General features: G+C 38.1%; 1 protein-coding gene and 1 non-coding gene across 21 annotated transcripts in view; both read left to right on the forward strand.

Moving 5' to 3' along the window:
* Positions 1–15,640, forward strand: part of Mllt10 (MLLT10 histone lysine methyltransferase DOT1L cofactor) — a 137,855-nt gene that overhangs the window by 68,757 nt on the left and 53,458 nt on the right. For all 20 annotated transcript variants that reach the window (XM_076939547.1, XM_076939550.1, XM_076939546.1 and 17 more), the window contains one exon: positions 2,379–2,474. In XM_076939547.1, the coding sequence (XP_076795662.1) occupies positions 2,379–2,474 (96 nt within the window). The remainder of the gene's footprint in view (positions 1–2,378; positions 2,475–15,640) is intronic.
* Positions 15,142–15,244, forward strand: LOC117714492 (U6 spliceosomal RNA). Its single transcript, XR_004607564.1, has one exon. It is a non-coding gene; the product is annotated as a U6 spliceosomal RNA (small nuclear RNA).

Below are 15,640 nucleotides of genomic sequence, written 5' to 3' on the forward strand. Positions count from 1 at the left end.
TGTGCCCACAAGGTCAGGAGATGGGGTTCTCGAGGTGCAGGGTTAGCTCTTTTGTGTTCATGGCCTTGAGGCCAGCTCCTGCCACCAAAGTCAGCTCTACTGTGCTGCCCAGGCGAGTTGTGGGGTGTGGGGCTGCTCTTCCCACCTGCTACAGGCAGGGGGGTGGGCGCTATATCTCACTTGCTCTCAAGCCCTTTTGGCCAGCTCACCCACACTGTCCAGGAAAGGCATAGGGGCTAGCCCTACGAAGCCTTTGAACATCAACATGGCCTCAGGTGGCAGCCCTGACCAGGAATGTACACTTGTGCTTTGGTGGTAATATGAATCACGGACATTGACACATACTCTGGCTCCTGCCCATACGTGGACCTCAGTGGCAGCACAGGATGGGACATCACCATGGGCTCAGATGGCTACACAGGCTACTCACATTAGGCCAGACCTCCCTCGCACCCACTGGGCAGGTTTTTGGGTGTCTTTACCACTTGCCTACAGGCATGTTGGAGGGCCGCTCCCATCAAACATTGTTAACCCAAGCTATCTCCAGCTCTGGTGCAATGTTTTTGTTGTTGGTGGTTTTTTTTTTTTTAAAGCAGAATGTGTAAGATCATCTGGGTAGCAGAAGTGAAAGCTATGTAAAGCTTCTTAAAACTCCATGTTTTGGACTTAAATACCACAAGCTGTTAATTATAGCAAGTCAGGTTCAATTGATTGATGGAACAATGGTATTGTATTGGACAAAATGGAAGTATGATTACTTTGAAGTCATCAATTAAAAGAACTAAAAACAATAAGTTTCTTCTGAATTACCAGAAACTCAACCGATTTTAAGTTTTATCGTGTTTATATTTTTTTGTTGCAAAGTATTAATTCTGTAGCCAGAAGCAATGGGTGTTTTTAGAATATTGCAGTAAGAGCTGTATCCTTTTGTGTGTGTTTCATTCTGCTGGAATATAATGCCTTATAGGACAGGAAAAAAGAAATTCACCTTTTATGCCTTAGACATGTTAAGTGGTGTAATTTGTACACTGGAAATACAGACATTCAGCTTGTTTGGTTTCAGACCTGGGACAAGGGCCTCAGGTACATATTTTACTTATTAAAGCATACCTGGCCTCCAGGTCCTCCCAGCATCGTGCAGTCCCTACCTGGCATACACTGCCCTCTCCCTTAAACTCTCCAGCTCAGGGCCTGGGCTGCCCCTAACAGCTCTTCTCCATATAGTCCAGACATTTCAGGCTACCCTCTTCTTCTCTCACTTCTTTCCTTACTAAACTCAACTCACCTTGTCTCTCTTGTTTTTTTTTTTTTTTTTTTTTTTGAGACAGGGTCTCTCTGTATAGCCCTGGCTGTCCTGGAACTGTAGACCAGGCTGGCCTCGAACTCAGAAATCCGCCTGCCTCTGTCTCCCAAGTGCTGGGATTAAAGGCGTTCGCCACCACCGCCTGGCACCTCTCTTTTCTCTTGCCACTCTCCTCTGTCTCTTTCCCCGTGGTGACTTCCCTGGCCTCCTTTCTGTGGACCAATGAAGTCATCCACCTGAGAATAGTTTTCCAATAAGTCTACCTTGACACACACACTTCAGTCTAGTTTTAATTGGTTCATTTTGCTGGAGGAGAAATAACATCACAACTACCAGAAAATTTATACCCAATACTGAGAACTTTTTTTATGGAAAAATCTTTGACTTTAAATAAAGTTGGGATCTTAATATGTAATTTCTTATTTAACCGAATTCCTTGTTATACATTTAGATATAGATTAGTTCTGTGATTTACAATAGGATTCCTAGAATCTTGCCTGCTGCTGCTTCCTTGTCTATCCTTTTCTGTTTTACTTTTGGTTGTTTGTTACAACTAGAAATTAGAATCATTTTTTTTTTTTTTAATGTAAACCAGGGAAATGATTGTTTTGCTTGAGTTTCTTTGTCTTAATGTCTAATCTCTGGACTTTAAACTTCAGTGTGTGGTAGCTGCGTGTGATGTGCATGCCTATAGTGACAGCACTGAGGTGAATGAGGTGGAGCTAGCTGCCTTTGCAGGGCTTATTCAGGAGTTAATCTCTCTAAAAAAATATGTGTAATGATAGAATGTGAGACTGTATGTAAAGTACCCTTTAAATCCTAAATGCAATCTATAAAAGCATGTTTTTTACAAGAAAAAAAATGTATTTTGTTATTTATAAGTATACCAAATAATTACAGGCTTCAGTTTTATTGTTCTTACTTAGGGTGAACAAAGGGTCGTTTAAGAATTGTTTTTTTAATCCATGACAACTGATAAAAGGAATGACTTTTTTTTTTTAAACAGAGGCTTTAAAAGAAAATTATGTGTGTATGAATTATTTAATTTAAAACATTTACTTCTGTTTATTTTCAGAAATATAAAGAAAAGGACAAACACAAACAAAAACACAAGAAGCAACCAGAACCATCACCTGCCTTGGTTCCTTCTTTGACTGTTACTACAGAAAAAGTAAGATTGAAGCATCGAGTTTTTTTTAATATATATATATATATATATATATATATATATATATATATATATGATAACTAATGAAATGCTTCTAAGGTTCCCTTCCCAGTTTTGTGGTTACAGTTTCACCTACCTTCCAAGCCACATGTCATGCACTTAGAGCTGTTGCTTTCTTGGTCCTTTAAACTGCTTTCTGTTTAGTCTGACTTGTCTCCAAGGACTACGTAAGGCCGACATATGAACAGCACCATCTGAATTAAGAAGTGGGCCTCAACTCAGACTTTAGCTACCTGTAACTTTGAAATCTGGCTTCACCACTTAGTAATTCTGCATTTATATGTCATTACCTATAAAGAGGAGAAATAATAATTGAAATTTATTACTGTAAACTATTTAGAAAAGCATATGTGGTATCTGGTTCATAGTAAGTATTAGGATTTTAGGTATTATTTAAATTATCATACAATTAATATGAAAAACAGAAGAGATGTTAGGCCATTTGGTTGGGACAGAGTAGTGAATGAGGAAGTACAGTGGAGATGAGAGCAGTGTATGGCCTCCCTGAGAAGGGCTAGGTAAGCCATTGTAGACCTCTTCTCATAGTTTGGGGAAAGTGAGCTATTAGGAAAAACTGAAATTAAACAGGGTGCACCTCTAGTTTTATAAGGTGTTTAGGTTGCTTTGTCATAGAGAAATTGGGGAAGGGAGAGTAGAGCCAGGAGAAGAGAGGAATTGAAACTAGGGAAATTGTAAGGAGGTTGTTAATAACCCAGTAAAGGTTGCACTAAAACTTGAGATACTGAGAGCTGGGTACATTTTGAAGATATTGAAACATGACCACCTTGTGACTTTCCTAAAGGACAGAAGGAAGACTTGATTTCCTAGGTTCTGCCTTAGATGAGTAGGAGGGAAGGCTTTGTTCTGGACAGGAGATCATGGATACACTGCTAATTTACTGTTGGCTATCAGAATATGTTATTACAATTCAGCAGTTTAAAATAAAATTTTATTACAGAGAGTCCCTGCTCTGTATGCCAGAAAGTCTGGAGGTGCTATGCCGGTACATTTATCACAAGTAAAGTTGTTGGGTAGGCTGGATTCTTACTGGAAAGACTTTTATAAACTTTCAAGTTCTTTAAAGAACTAGTTCCATGTGGTTGTAGAATTGAATCTCTGTGTTGGCTGTTCTCCTGAAGCCCACCCTTCTCTCCTAGGCTCTCTTCATCCCAGAGCCAGCAACAGCATCTTTACATCAGAAATCTTTATAACTTTACTCCTGTGATGGATCTTCTGCTTCTAATTAGTGTGTAGTCTTTCTGTTCATTTTGAACCAGATTTTCTTCTTTTCTTGGTAGAACAGGATATTGCCAAGGAAGATGAAAGAAGAAAACCCCTTTGCTCTTGGTCTTTGGAGATTTAGTTTGTCTTAGTTTTTTTTTTTCCAATAAATTCTTAGATGCTTGTAAACATCAATTCATTTCTGTTTTTAAATTTGTGACAAATTGAGCCTGACCATTTCTGAAAAGTAATCTTACTAGATTGTTCACTTTTTGTAATTAATAGAAGATATAGTTCTTTCTGACCATCATTGTAAATAACTTAGGGTTTAAGTTTGTAGCCTCAGCCAAACTTTCAAAAGTGTGTGTGTGTGCACGGGCATGCAGGGTCTGCACACTCCAAAAGGTTTTATATAGTTACTGGAATTTTCTTCTGTTTCTTGTTGAAGTATTTGTAGGGAGGATAAAGAACACTTCCCTCTGTACACCATCTCCCTCCCTGATTCTTCTTCATTTCCTTCTTTTATTGATAGAGTAGAATACACTAGTCCTCTTGATGCTAGGCAAGTCCTTCCCACTGAACCACACCCCAGCCCTGTCAGACTTTTTGAATGTAGAACAAAGTTATTTTTATAAAATGAATCGCTTTCTTACATGTAATTTTTATATTTTAAACTTTAAAAATAAACATTTTAAGAAATCTTGAACTTTGTTATAATGAAGTCAAAGTACAAACTTCACACTGTTTTTTATTACAATATTAATGCTAAATATATGACCTTTTAATATATCAGATACATTAGGCTTTGTTATTCTTTAGTTATGATCATTACATAATAAATTATACATTACTTAAAAAGGTGATGATGATGATGATGAGGGGAGACAGGGTCTTAGTGTGATGGCTACAGCCTGTGTGGCAGGAGCTCACAGAATGCCACCAGCCTGTGCCTCCTGAATGCTGGGAGTAGTGGCATATACTTCCACACAGCCAAAGTTACGTTTTTGATAAATTTTCATATGTTTATATTATAAAACTGTCACCACAGCTCTAGACAAATTTTCTCTGTAATGTCTTCTGTCATTAGGGTTTCTTTTGCTGCAACAAAACACCATGACCAAAAAGCAAGTTTGAGTGGAAAGGGTTTATTCAGCTTACACTTCCACAGTACTGTTCATCACCAAAGGAAGACAAGACAGGAACTCAAGCTGGGCAGGATTCAGGAGGCAGGAGCTGATGCAGAAGCCATGGAGGGGTGTTGCTTAGTGGTTTCTTTCTCATGGCTTGCTCAGCCTTCCTTCTCTCATGGAGGCTCCTTCCTCTTTGATGACTCTAACTTATGTCAAGTTGACACATGAAAGGAGCCAGTACATCATTTAATCTCACCATTCCCATCCCTGGTTAGGTAAATACAGATAAAATGGACCTTTTTGTAACCTTAAATTAGCTTCAGTCCTTTACAAAGTTTAAAAGGAGAAACATTCAGTATGACATGTGTGACGGAAAATCAGTGCTTTCCAGTAGTGACACTGGGCATAGCAAGGGGTAGGCTTCGTGTTCAGGAGGAGTTGACCAACATATAATGGACCCCATTCTTTTGTGAGCTTTATTGGATTACATTTTGGTGATTTTGGTTTTGGGGGATTCTGTTGTATTGGGTTTTTGTTTTTAGAGAAAGAACTTAGGAAATCTGGCTGGATAGGGAGGGGAGAAGGTTTGGAAGGATTTGTCGGAGGGAAAGAATATGATCAAAATATATTTAAGTTTAAAAAATTGTTTTAAACAATAATTTGATTTGCTAAGTGTCTGTTAGTCTGTCTATCCTCTATCTATGCATCCATCCATCCTTCCATTTGATTTTTCAAGATAGATTTTTTTGTGTAACAGAACAGTCTTAGAACTCACTTTGTAGACTGGACTGGCCATGAACTCACTGATATTCACCTGCCTGTGCCTCCTGAGTGCTGGTATTAAAGGCACACACCACCATACCCAACTTATTGTTTTATTTTATGTATATAACTGTCTTGTCTGTTTGCATGTCTATATACCACATACTTGAGTCCAGAAGAGGGCATCAGATACCCTAGAACTGGAGTTACAGAAGGATGTGAATTGCCAGGTGCATTTTGGGAATTGAAACCAGGTCCTTTGCAAGAACAGCCAGTGGTCTTAACCCTTGTCATTTCTTCAGCCTCCCTGGTTTGCTAATATTTTGATGAGGATTCACTCATCAGAATTCTTGAGAAATAGACTGTAGCTACTAAGATTTGTTGTATTAGTGTTATGTTAGACTATTTTTTTCAGATTCTGATAAGTTGATAGAATTTACCAGTGAACTCCTTTGGGCCTGATGTTTTCTGATTTAGAAAATAATTAATGATTGAGGCAGTTTAAAATTATTTTACATATATGTATATATACACACATACATACATATATATATATAATCTTATCTATTTCTTGTATGAAATTTTATAGATTATATGTTGTTTTTTTTTTCATTTTTTTAATATTTTATTTATATTTCAGATGCCACCCCATTTCCCCTCCCTAGAAAACCCCTATCCCATTCCCCCTTTTCCTTTTTGCTTTTATACAATTTTTTTTGTGTTGTTTTTTTTTAATTGCAGAGTTTCATTCAGGTTATCAAGTTCTTTGCTATAAACTTATGTATACTGTTTCTTTGCTACCCTTTTAATAATGTTTATGGCAACTATACTGTCCATGTCTGTGATGGTTACTGTTAAAATTCAACATGATGAAGTGTACAGTCACCCAGGAAAGGGAGCTCTAAGGATTATGTTGACTGCATTGGCTTGAAGGGAAGGAATCCAGCAAACCTTTAGAGATGGTAGCATCATCTTTTCTGCATGGCTCTAGACAGAATGACTGGAGTGGGAGACGGGGCTGAATGCAGGTGATAATCTGCTTTCTGATAGTAGATGTGATGAACTTTGAACTTTAAACCTTTCTTCTTTAAGTTGTTTTTTGTCAAGAGTATTTTATGACAGTAACAGAAAGATAAACTATAATAGTCCTGTTTAATTCTGTTTTTTTTTTTTTTTTTTTTTTTTTGCTTTCTTGCTTTCTAGATTAAATATTATGACAAGATGAAGGTATTACATAATTCCTCCTGCCACTTAGGAGATGGTAGCACACACCATCAATCCCAGCCTCTGAGAAGCAGAGACTGGTGGATTTGTCTCATTCAAGGCCACTCTGATCTATAGGGCAAGTTCCAGGACAGCTAGGACCACACAGAAACTTTGAAAAAAAGAAGAAGAAAAATTTCCATATAATTTCTAGTGCTTATATTTGGTCAAGGTGTATTATATGACCCACAATATAGACTGTTTTGGTAAATGTTTTGTGTGAGTTTAGAATGATTTGTAACTTGCTGTTGATTCAAGCAATCTGTGAATATCAATTATGTCTAGTTGATTGGCGGTGGATGTTAGTCCACTAATTTTTTTTTCCTCTGATGTCTTATTTAGGGTTCCTATTGCTGCTATGAAACACAATGCCCAAAAAGCAAACTGAGGAAGAATAAGGGTTTATGTTTTTGGCTTATATAAAGCAATTGAGGGCAGAAACTCAGGGCAGGAAACTGGGGACAGGAGCTGATGCAGAGGCCATTGGAGGCATATGATCTTTATTGGCTTGCTCGTCATGGATTGCCTAGTCTGTTTTGTTATAGAACTCAGCACCACCAGCCCAGTGATGGCCCCACTTGAACTCAGCACCACCAGCCCAGTGATGGCCCCACTTGACCTTTATGTCTTTCTTTCTGATGCAGCAGTGTTCTTAGCTATATCGTAGTTGTTCGTCACATACCAAAGTATTGATTACTATATTATTATGTGGTGTCCTATTTTTAACTGTTTGTTTGTTTATTTATTTTGTTCTGAAGTCTGTTGTTTTCATTCTTAACTACTGCTTTATTTGGGATTAATATTGGCATACTTTTCTTCTTCCATTTCTTCCAAGCTGTGTGTTTCTGTACTTGAATTAATGTCTTACTTTTCTGTTGTGATAAATACATTGGTAAAGGCAACTCAAGAAGTTCATTTTGGATCATAGATATATGGTACAGTCTATCCTAGCAAAGAAATCATGTTGGTAGGAGGTGAGACAGAAGCTTGTCACAGTGCATTTGCAGAAAGTAAGCAGAGGGAAATGAATGTTTATGCTAAACTTTTCCCCTTGCACACAGCCCAAGGAATGTTGCTGCCTACAGCAGCAAGATGAAGTCCTCCTACACAATTAATCAAGATAAACTTCTTTGAATTTGCCCAGTTGAATCTAGATCTCAAATCAATGGTTGTGGTTAACCATTGAAAGTAGGTTTCTTGTAGGTCATGTATGTAACTGGCTCACACACTCTGACAATCTTTCTGTGATTAGACCATGTTTAAGGCACTTAATTCATATAGTTAGGTTAGTAGGGACTATAATTGTTATTATTTTCTTTTTGTTGATTCTGTTTTTTTATCTCTATGTTATGTTTGTCTCTATGCTATGTTTACAGCCTTCCCTCCCCTCTTCCTTTTTCCTTTCCCTTTCCCTTTCATTTCCTTTCTTTTCTCCTTTTTCTCCTTTCTCTTTCCCTTCCCTTCCCTTCGTTTCTGAGAAGGAAGGCAGTCTTGAGGCAGGATCTGTTGTTGCTCTAAGTGGCTCCATCTCTATCCTTTTATATCAGCCTCCAGAATGCTGAGATTACAGATTATGGGTTACCATACTTTTTATTAAGCACATCAAACACATACTTTTAATTATTGGTCTGTTAATTTTGATATTTTTCCAGTGTCTCTTTTTCATGTTCTTTTAATTTCTTAGAGTTTTTTTTTTTTTTTTTTTTTTTTCCCCGACCTTTAGTATTTTTTACTTTTGCTGTAGTAGATAAGAGTGACTCAATCTTAGGAACCAAGGTAATAGGCATAAGTAACAGTAGTGTGAGGTATGGGCAGAGAAAGCTTTCTATATTTGTATAATTGTCTTAGCCTGGCAGACCTGAATTCTGAACTTCATAATGGTTTCTCAGCTTTAACCATCCCTTCTCCTCTCTTGAGAGGAGACAAGGGCTGTACTGATAAGAGGATCTGCCTCTTCCACCTCCACTACTTCTAAAAAGTTCAGTACATGGCCAGCTGGCTTCTTCTAAGGTAGGACTTGTTAAGAACAGAATGCTTTGGACTGGGTCTGGGTCTGGGGACAAGCCTGACATGACAGTATGAGTTGATTTCCGCATGGTGGAAGGAAAGAACCAGCTTTGATGAAAATTTTTTCTGATCTTTATACATGCATATCCACCGCAGTAAACCCCACTCCCACCATAAATCAAGACCATTAAACAAAGAAAATAACCAGAACACAATACTCTTCAATGTTTCTTTTTGTGAAGTACTAGGGGATCTTTTTCCTAAATTCCCTGTGAGGACCTGCTAGAGTTTCTCAGGGTAAAATTGACAAATGTAAGGGTCTTCTTCTGGAGTGTGTCCCTTAACCTGATTTACACCTTCTAGAATAGTTACTTTCTAACAATTCCTCAGTTTTAGTTTAGGCTGCTTGACCTTGTCCAGGTTTCTGTTGGGGTAAATTGTTTTTCTCTGAATGGCTTCTCTGCTTTGTGACTTCACTTTGCGACAACAGAAGAGTTGGTAATGTTTCAGTTTGTTAAGCAAATTTTCACTTGTTTTAGGATAAATGGAAAGACTTAGAGCTCCTTGTGTTGGAGTGTAAACTAGAACTCCTAGAATAGACATTTAGTGATAAAAGTTTACCTCTAAATTACTTTTTCAACTTTGGTGTTAGCTTTCTCTTTTATGTATTTTTAAGAAATACGTAGGAAAAAAAACCTTGTTTTTCTCTTTTAATTTCTTCTTTAACCCATTGATTAATTAAAAAATGTATTATGTAGTTTTGAAATATCTTACATATATCTTGGTTATTTGTTTCTAATTTACTGATACTTTTGTATTATTTTGTATATGACCTTAATCTTACTTGTTTTTTACTATGTGTTCAGCCCATTATTGTTGAAGGACAGATATGAATATCTATTGTGTGTTTGTTGTGGGTGTTGTTTAATGTGCATGGATGCATACACATGTGTGAATGCGAAGGCTAGCATAGACATCAGATGTCTTTCTTTATTACTCTGCTCTTGATTTCTTCCGAGATCTCTCACAGAACCTGGAGCTCACTGATGGAGCAAATCTTTCTGGCAGTGAGTTCAGGGAACCTTCTGTCTCTGAGTTCCCAGTGCTAGTATCATATATTCTGTGCCACTTCATGCTCGTACCACTGTGAAGTCTAAGCTCAAAAGCCTGGAAAAGAGGAGAATCTAGGAGGCTTGGGGGTAATAAAGGAACTATAGGCAGATAAAACATAAGTTCAGGAAGTCAGACTCTCATAGGCAACTCTGGGCTGAACATAGGTGGATATAAAGATACACACAAACCAGCAACCAGCCTGCACAGAAGTAAGCAGAATGACCTACAGGCCAGAAACAGACAGGCTGTTGAAGGTCATATTTATTAGAAAAACAAAAAACAAACCCCCTCCCCCCCCCCAATAATGGCATTTTGCCAGAAATAGTTATATAATCTGTATGCATCTATTTCTATCTGTGGCTTTTATATTGTTTTTTCACTTTCAGAGGTGTGTGTGTGTGTGTTTGTATTACATTGTATTGCTGTCTTGTAACTCAGCATGTAAACCCAGTCTTTCTCCATTTTTGTTTCTGACTCAAGATAGTTTCTATACCTGGCTCTCCTGGTTATTTGGGGGGAAATCTGTGACTTTGCTGAGACACTTGACTATTATATAATTTTACTTTTAAGTTTTTGACCAATATTTTACACCTACTCAGGATCCTAGCCCTTGACATTTCTTTTGTCTCCTTGCCAGTGTAGATGAAAGAGCCTGCCTTGTGCTACAGTACAGCACTAGCATGGGTTTTAAATACAATCATGACTGCAATGTTTTGACTCTATGGAAGAGTCACTCCTTCATTATAAGTTTAAGACTTTTGTTTGAAGTAGAGAATAGTTTTTGCACCTAGTTACAACAACTTAGGTATATTAGTGTTGCATCTTATCAGTAGCCCAATGATTATAGCTGGCTATGAAACAGTCTCCCCCCACCCCCCATCTCTTTCGCCTTCTCTTTCTCTCCCCTGCCCACTCCCCTTTTCTCTCTCTTCCTGAGGCAGGGTTTCTATAAAACCCTGGCTGTCCTAGAACAAAGGCTGGTCTTGAAGTCCTGGAGATCCACCTACCGCTGCCTCTAGAGTCCTAGGATTAAAGGCATGTACTCCATTGCTCCACATAAAACATATTATTAAATTGCTTTGTAAATCACAATCAGTCAATGTTTGCATGCATTAAGGGATTCTCATTGAGGTCAAATAGTTTTATTTCTAGTGGAAAGGATACAAAGACTACATCATGTGCATGGGGAGACGGCTCAGTAGTTAAGGGCATAGGTTGCTCTTGCAGAGGACCCAGATTTGGTTGCTAGTGTTCACATGGTGGCTAATAGCCATTTGGGATTCCAGTTCCAAAGGATCTGACACCCTCTTCTATCCTCTGCAGGAACTAAACACTGTGGTACACAGACAAAACACTCATATACATAGACTAAAAACATGTGAAGCTTTAAAAAAAAATACATTAGGGTCTGGAGAGATGGCTTAGTGGTTAAGATCACTGACAGGTTCTTCCAGAGGTCCTGAGTTCAATTTCCCAGCAACCACATGGTGGCTCACAACCATCTGCAGTGGGGTCTGATGTCCTCTTCTGGTGTGTCTGAAGATGGTAAATACATAAAATAAATAAATAAATCTTGAAAAAAAATAATTAAAAAAAAATAAAAAATACATTAGCCTATGTAAAATGGACATGGGAGTAGGTTGTTTTGGAGCCATGGTTCAGTGGGTAAGAGCACTGTTGCTCTTGTAGAGAACTTAGGTTCAATCCTCAGCATCCACATGATGGCTCGCAACCACACATAACTAGAGTTCCAGGGGTATCTGACCCCTCTTGATCTCGGCAGGCAGGCAACAAACATGCACTTGCTGTACTACCTTCATAAGTGCAGGTGAAACATTCATATATACTTACAACAAAAAAGACCGTATTGCCTTCAGTCAGGTACATGCTGGCCAGCTTTCTGTCACGTTGATGTCATAACCAAGGGGACTACCATAAGGAAGTGAAGTTTGTATATCATAGTTTCAGAGGCTTCTGTCTGTAGTTAACTTGGTCTCCTTTTTGCCTGCATATGGTAGAGGCTGTCTGATCATCTCAAGGTGAATAGGGGCTGTGTGCTGAGTGTCCCTGCTGTCTGACTTCCTTCCCCGGGCCCTACCTATGTCCTGTAGGTTCCACTACCTTGAGCAACTCCAGTACAGGCCTCCACAAGCCTTTAGCATATGGGCCCTTGGGAGACACTCTTAAATCCAAACTCTAGCAAGTACCTTTCATTTTGTGTTTGAAATTGCATGAAAAGCAGATATTTTTATATTGTAATATCATCCTCAGAGGGAGGTTTTTTACTATGGTGAGAGGAATTCTCAGGCCAACTTAGTTCTGTCCTACTTTTCTTCCCCCTTTAAACTTTTCCTCTTTGACTTCAATGTTCACATGAGAATTCTGCAGTAGCACACTGTCTCAGCAGCACATAACTGATCAAACACTTTTGGGATACCTTTAAAATATGAAGTTTAAGTCAAGGTCCCTTTGAATGAAACCTGTGTAAGTCTTTGGGGGTAAGGGCAGTTCATTTTATATAATATTTTAAAAGTAGGACCATTAGCTAAATTTTCTTTGTAAGTCAGATACTTTTGGAAAACTTAGAAGGTATAGAAAAAATAAAATACTCAGTTACTTTATGTAGGCTTAGATTTTTCAAAACCTAGTTTAATAAGGATTTTTAAGGGCCCCAACTTTTCTTGTAGCCCCCCACCCACCAGAGGTAGTGGAAAAGAAAGGTTAATAGGGCAAAGGGAGATGTGGACCTATTTAGAAATAGTTCTTTGGGGCCATTCCAGTCTTTGTATCAGCAGTCTAGTCCTCTAGCAAAACACTTAACATGAATCAGCAGCTATAGTCCAGTCCACTTGGCAGTTACCACTCACAAATCAGCAAAGGCAGTTCCATCTAGAAAAAACCGCAAAGCTTCACTGATTGGCTGAAGTCCATGGAAACAGCAAGAAGCTCCCAGAATATTACCAGAAGTTCTTTGCAGAGGTACTCTCTATGAAGTCATGGCAAGCAGAGATCAGCAGTGCAATGCAAGGTGAAATAATGCTAGAGCAACCATCAGTAAACTAGCAAAGCAGAGCAATGGGAACCATGCCAGAGCCTCCCTCACTGTCTGTGGGTTCATATTTATATTCTTTCTAAACACCACACCTCCTCTGTTGTATCTGTTTCAGCAAAACATCCTTTCACCTTTCTGTCTCAGCAAAACGTCATATGACATAACTGAGATTCCAGAGAAACCAGAAATTTCCACTTCAACCTTATTAGTGTGATTTTTTAAAAAAAAATATTTATTTATTTTATGTGTATGAGTACCCCATTACTCTCTCCAGACACACCAGAAGAGGACATCAGACCCTATTACAGATGGTTGTGAGCCATCATGTGGTTGCTGGGAATTGAACTCAGGACCCCTGGAAGAGCAGTCGGTGCTCTTAACCACTGAGCCATCTCTCCAGCCCCATTAGTGTGATTTTTATTTTTTCTTTTTTGTTACCGAATGATTGTTTATTTTCTTATTGCTCTCTAATTTGCGCCCCCCCCCCACTTAGACTTTATAGTAAAAACAAGGACATTGTAGCAAATAAATGGAAAAATTGACTAGTACTCCTTTTAAAGTTGTCTTGTGGATGTGACTACTGCATTTCCCTTTACAGTTTTTTCTTCATCCTTTATTTGATGCTTGAGCAAAGCAAGGGAATCAGTAACAAACACCACTGTGGTTTTTAGATGACTTTTAACCTTCTCTAGGTCATACAAGCATCAGATGTGAGGAGTGCTGAACCTCAGTTTTGGGGAAAAAGTATCTGAAAAGGAAGGTGGGGGGTAGTTTTCAAATTGACTGCCCAGCCTGGAAAAGGCTCATGTTTCTAAAGAAAGCTATGAAGTCTCAGTAGGTTAATGTCAGTGGTTTGTTTAAAGTTAAGCCTTTCTTTTTTGATCCTGTTTGTGGATTATAGTTGATTAGGGCACTGACTGTTTTGTTTTTATGAGATGATGCTGGACTTAGTGTTGAGATGTGTTAGTGACAGAGAGATGATAAGATGGTAGAATTGTAACAGTAAAAGTTAGATTTTTTTTTTTGTTAATACACTGTTGCTGTCTTCATGCACACCAGTAGAGGGCATCATGTCTCATTACAGATGGTTGTGAGCCACCATGTGGTTGCTGGGAATGGAACTCTGTACCTGGAGAGAAGTCAGTGCTCTTAACTGCTGAGCCATCTCTCCAACCCCAAGATTATTGGATTTTTAAAATATTTCTCCTAGTCCTTCTTTTGAACATTGAATTTACAAAAATCACTACAAGCATTTTTTTTTTTTTTTTTTTTTTTTCAAGACAGGGTTTCTCTTTGTAGTCCTGGCTGTTCTGGAACTCACTCTGTAGGCCAGGCTGGCCTCGAACTCAGAAATCCACCTGTCTCTGCCTCCCAAGTGCTGGGATTAAAGGCGTGCACCACCACGCCCGGCCACTACAAGCATTTTAAAAATTGATTTTTATTACTTTTCAATTTCAAATTTATAGTCATACAAATTGTTACATGTGAGAAGTTAATACTTGTATCTTCAAAATTTTTTATTGTCACATTAAGTTTGATATTAGATGCATTGCAAAGATTTATTTAAAATTTTATTGGTAGTTCAATCTAGTCAGTGAATTTAGACTTCTCAGATACTTGGGAGTGTAATTTTGAAATAAAATTTTTGCTCCCAAGGGATGCTATGAATTATGTTAATTAGCATTGTCTGGTTTAAAATGCATCCATACTCACTTCATTTGTCAGTGTCTGGGCATACTTGTATTTAAGATGGCCACTAAAGCCAGAAAATAGTAGTTTGAGCAGTCTTTATCTTATTTTTCTAGTCAGATGTATATCAATCACATAAGGTTCCTTCAATTTCATAGAGACTTGTGTTTCAAAGTCTGAATCTCTCTGTTTTGAAGCTTTCTTTCCTCTGCACTTCCTGTAACATTTCTCCTACACCCCAGGAGAGAGCCTTGTAGTCTTGTGAGCATGGTCTTCTCTGAGTTGATGCTCTTTCGTTCTCATTATTTATTGATTTCTGTTTTGAACACTCACTGTAGCTTGTAATTTCATGGCTATGAAGTAGTATGGTTTTGTGCTTGCTTTGGCAGCACATATACTAAAATTGGAAAGATAGAAGACTAGCATGTCTTCTGTGCAAGGATGGCTTGTAGTCTTGTGAAGTGTTTCATATTTTTAAACCCAAACCCATCAGCTTGTTGAAATTAAAAAAAAAAAAACAAAAAAGAAAACATATTCTTGGTGGAAATAATGTTTAAGAAATGAATATCCTTGGTCCTGCATATTATTTATAGTATATTACTAAGGCCAATTGTTACATGCTGCAATCTGATCTTCAGTAATCTTATCAATTATTGTTTAAAAAAGAAAGTTATAAGGTGCTGTATGTAAGAAGGCAGCACATGGAAGGCCCTGGGGTTGATGAGATGGCAGAACAATCCCCCAAAAGGGTTAAAGTCCACTTCATGGTTTTTATGGGTTTTTTTTGCGTGATTTTCTTTTTTTAGACTGCCTGACTTCTTTATAATGGAAATATTCATGTTTGTAAGTTAGGTGCTTATTCATTCATACTG

Source organism: Arvicanthis niloticus, chromosome 8 (genome assembly GCF_011762505.2).
Source record: "Arvicanthis niloticus isolate mArvNil1 chromosome 8, mArvNil1.pat.X, whole genome shotgun sequence".
NCBI classification, from domain to species: domain Eukaryota; kingdom Metazoa; phylum Chordata; class Mammalia; order Rodentia; family Muridae; genus Arvicanthis; species Arvicanthis niloticus.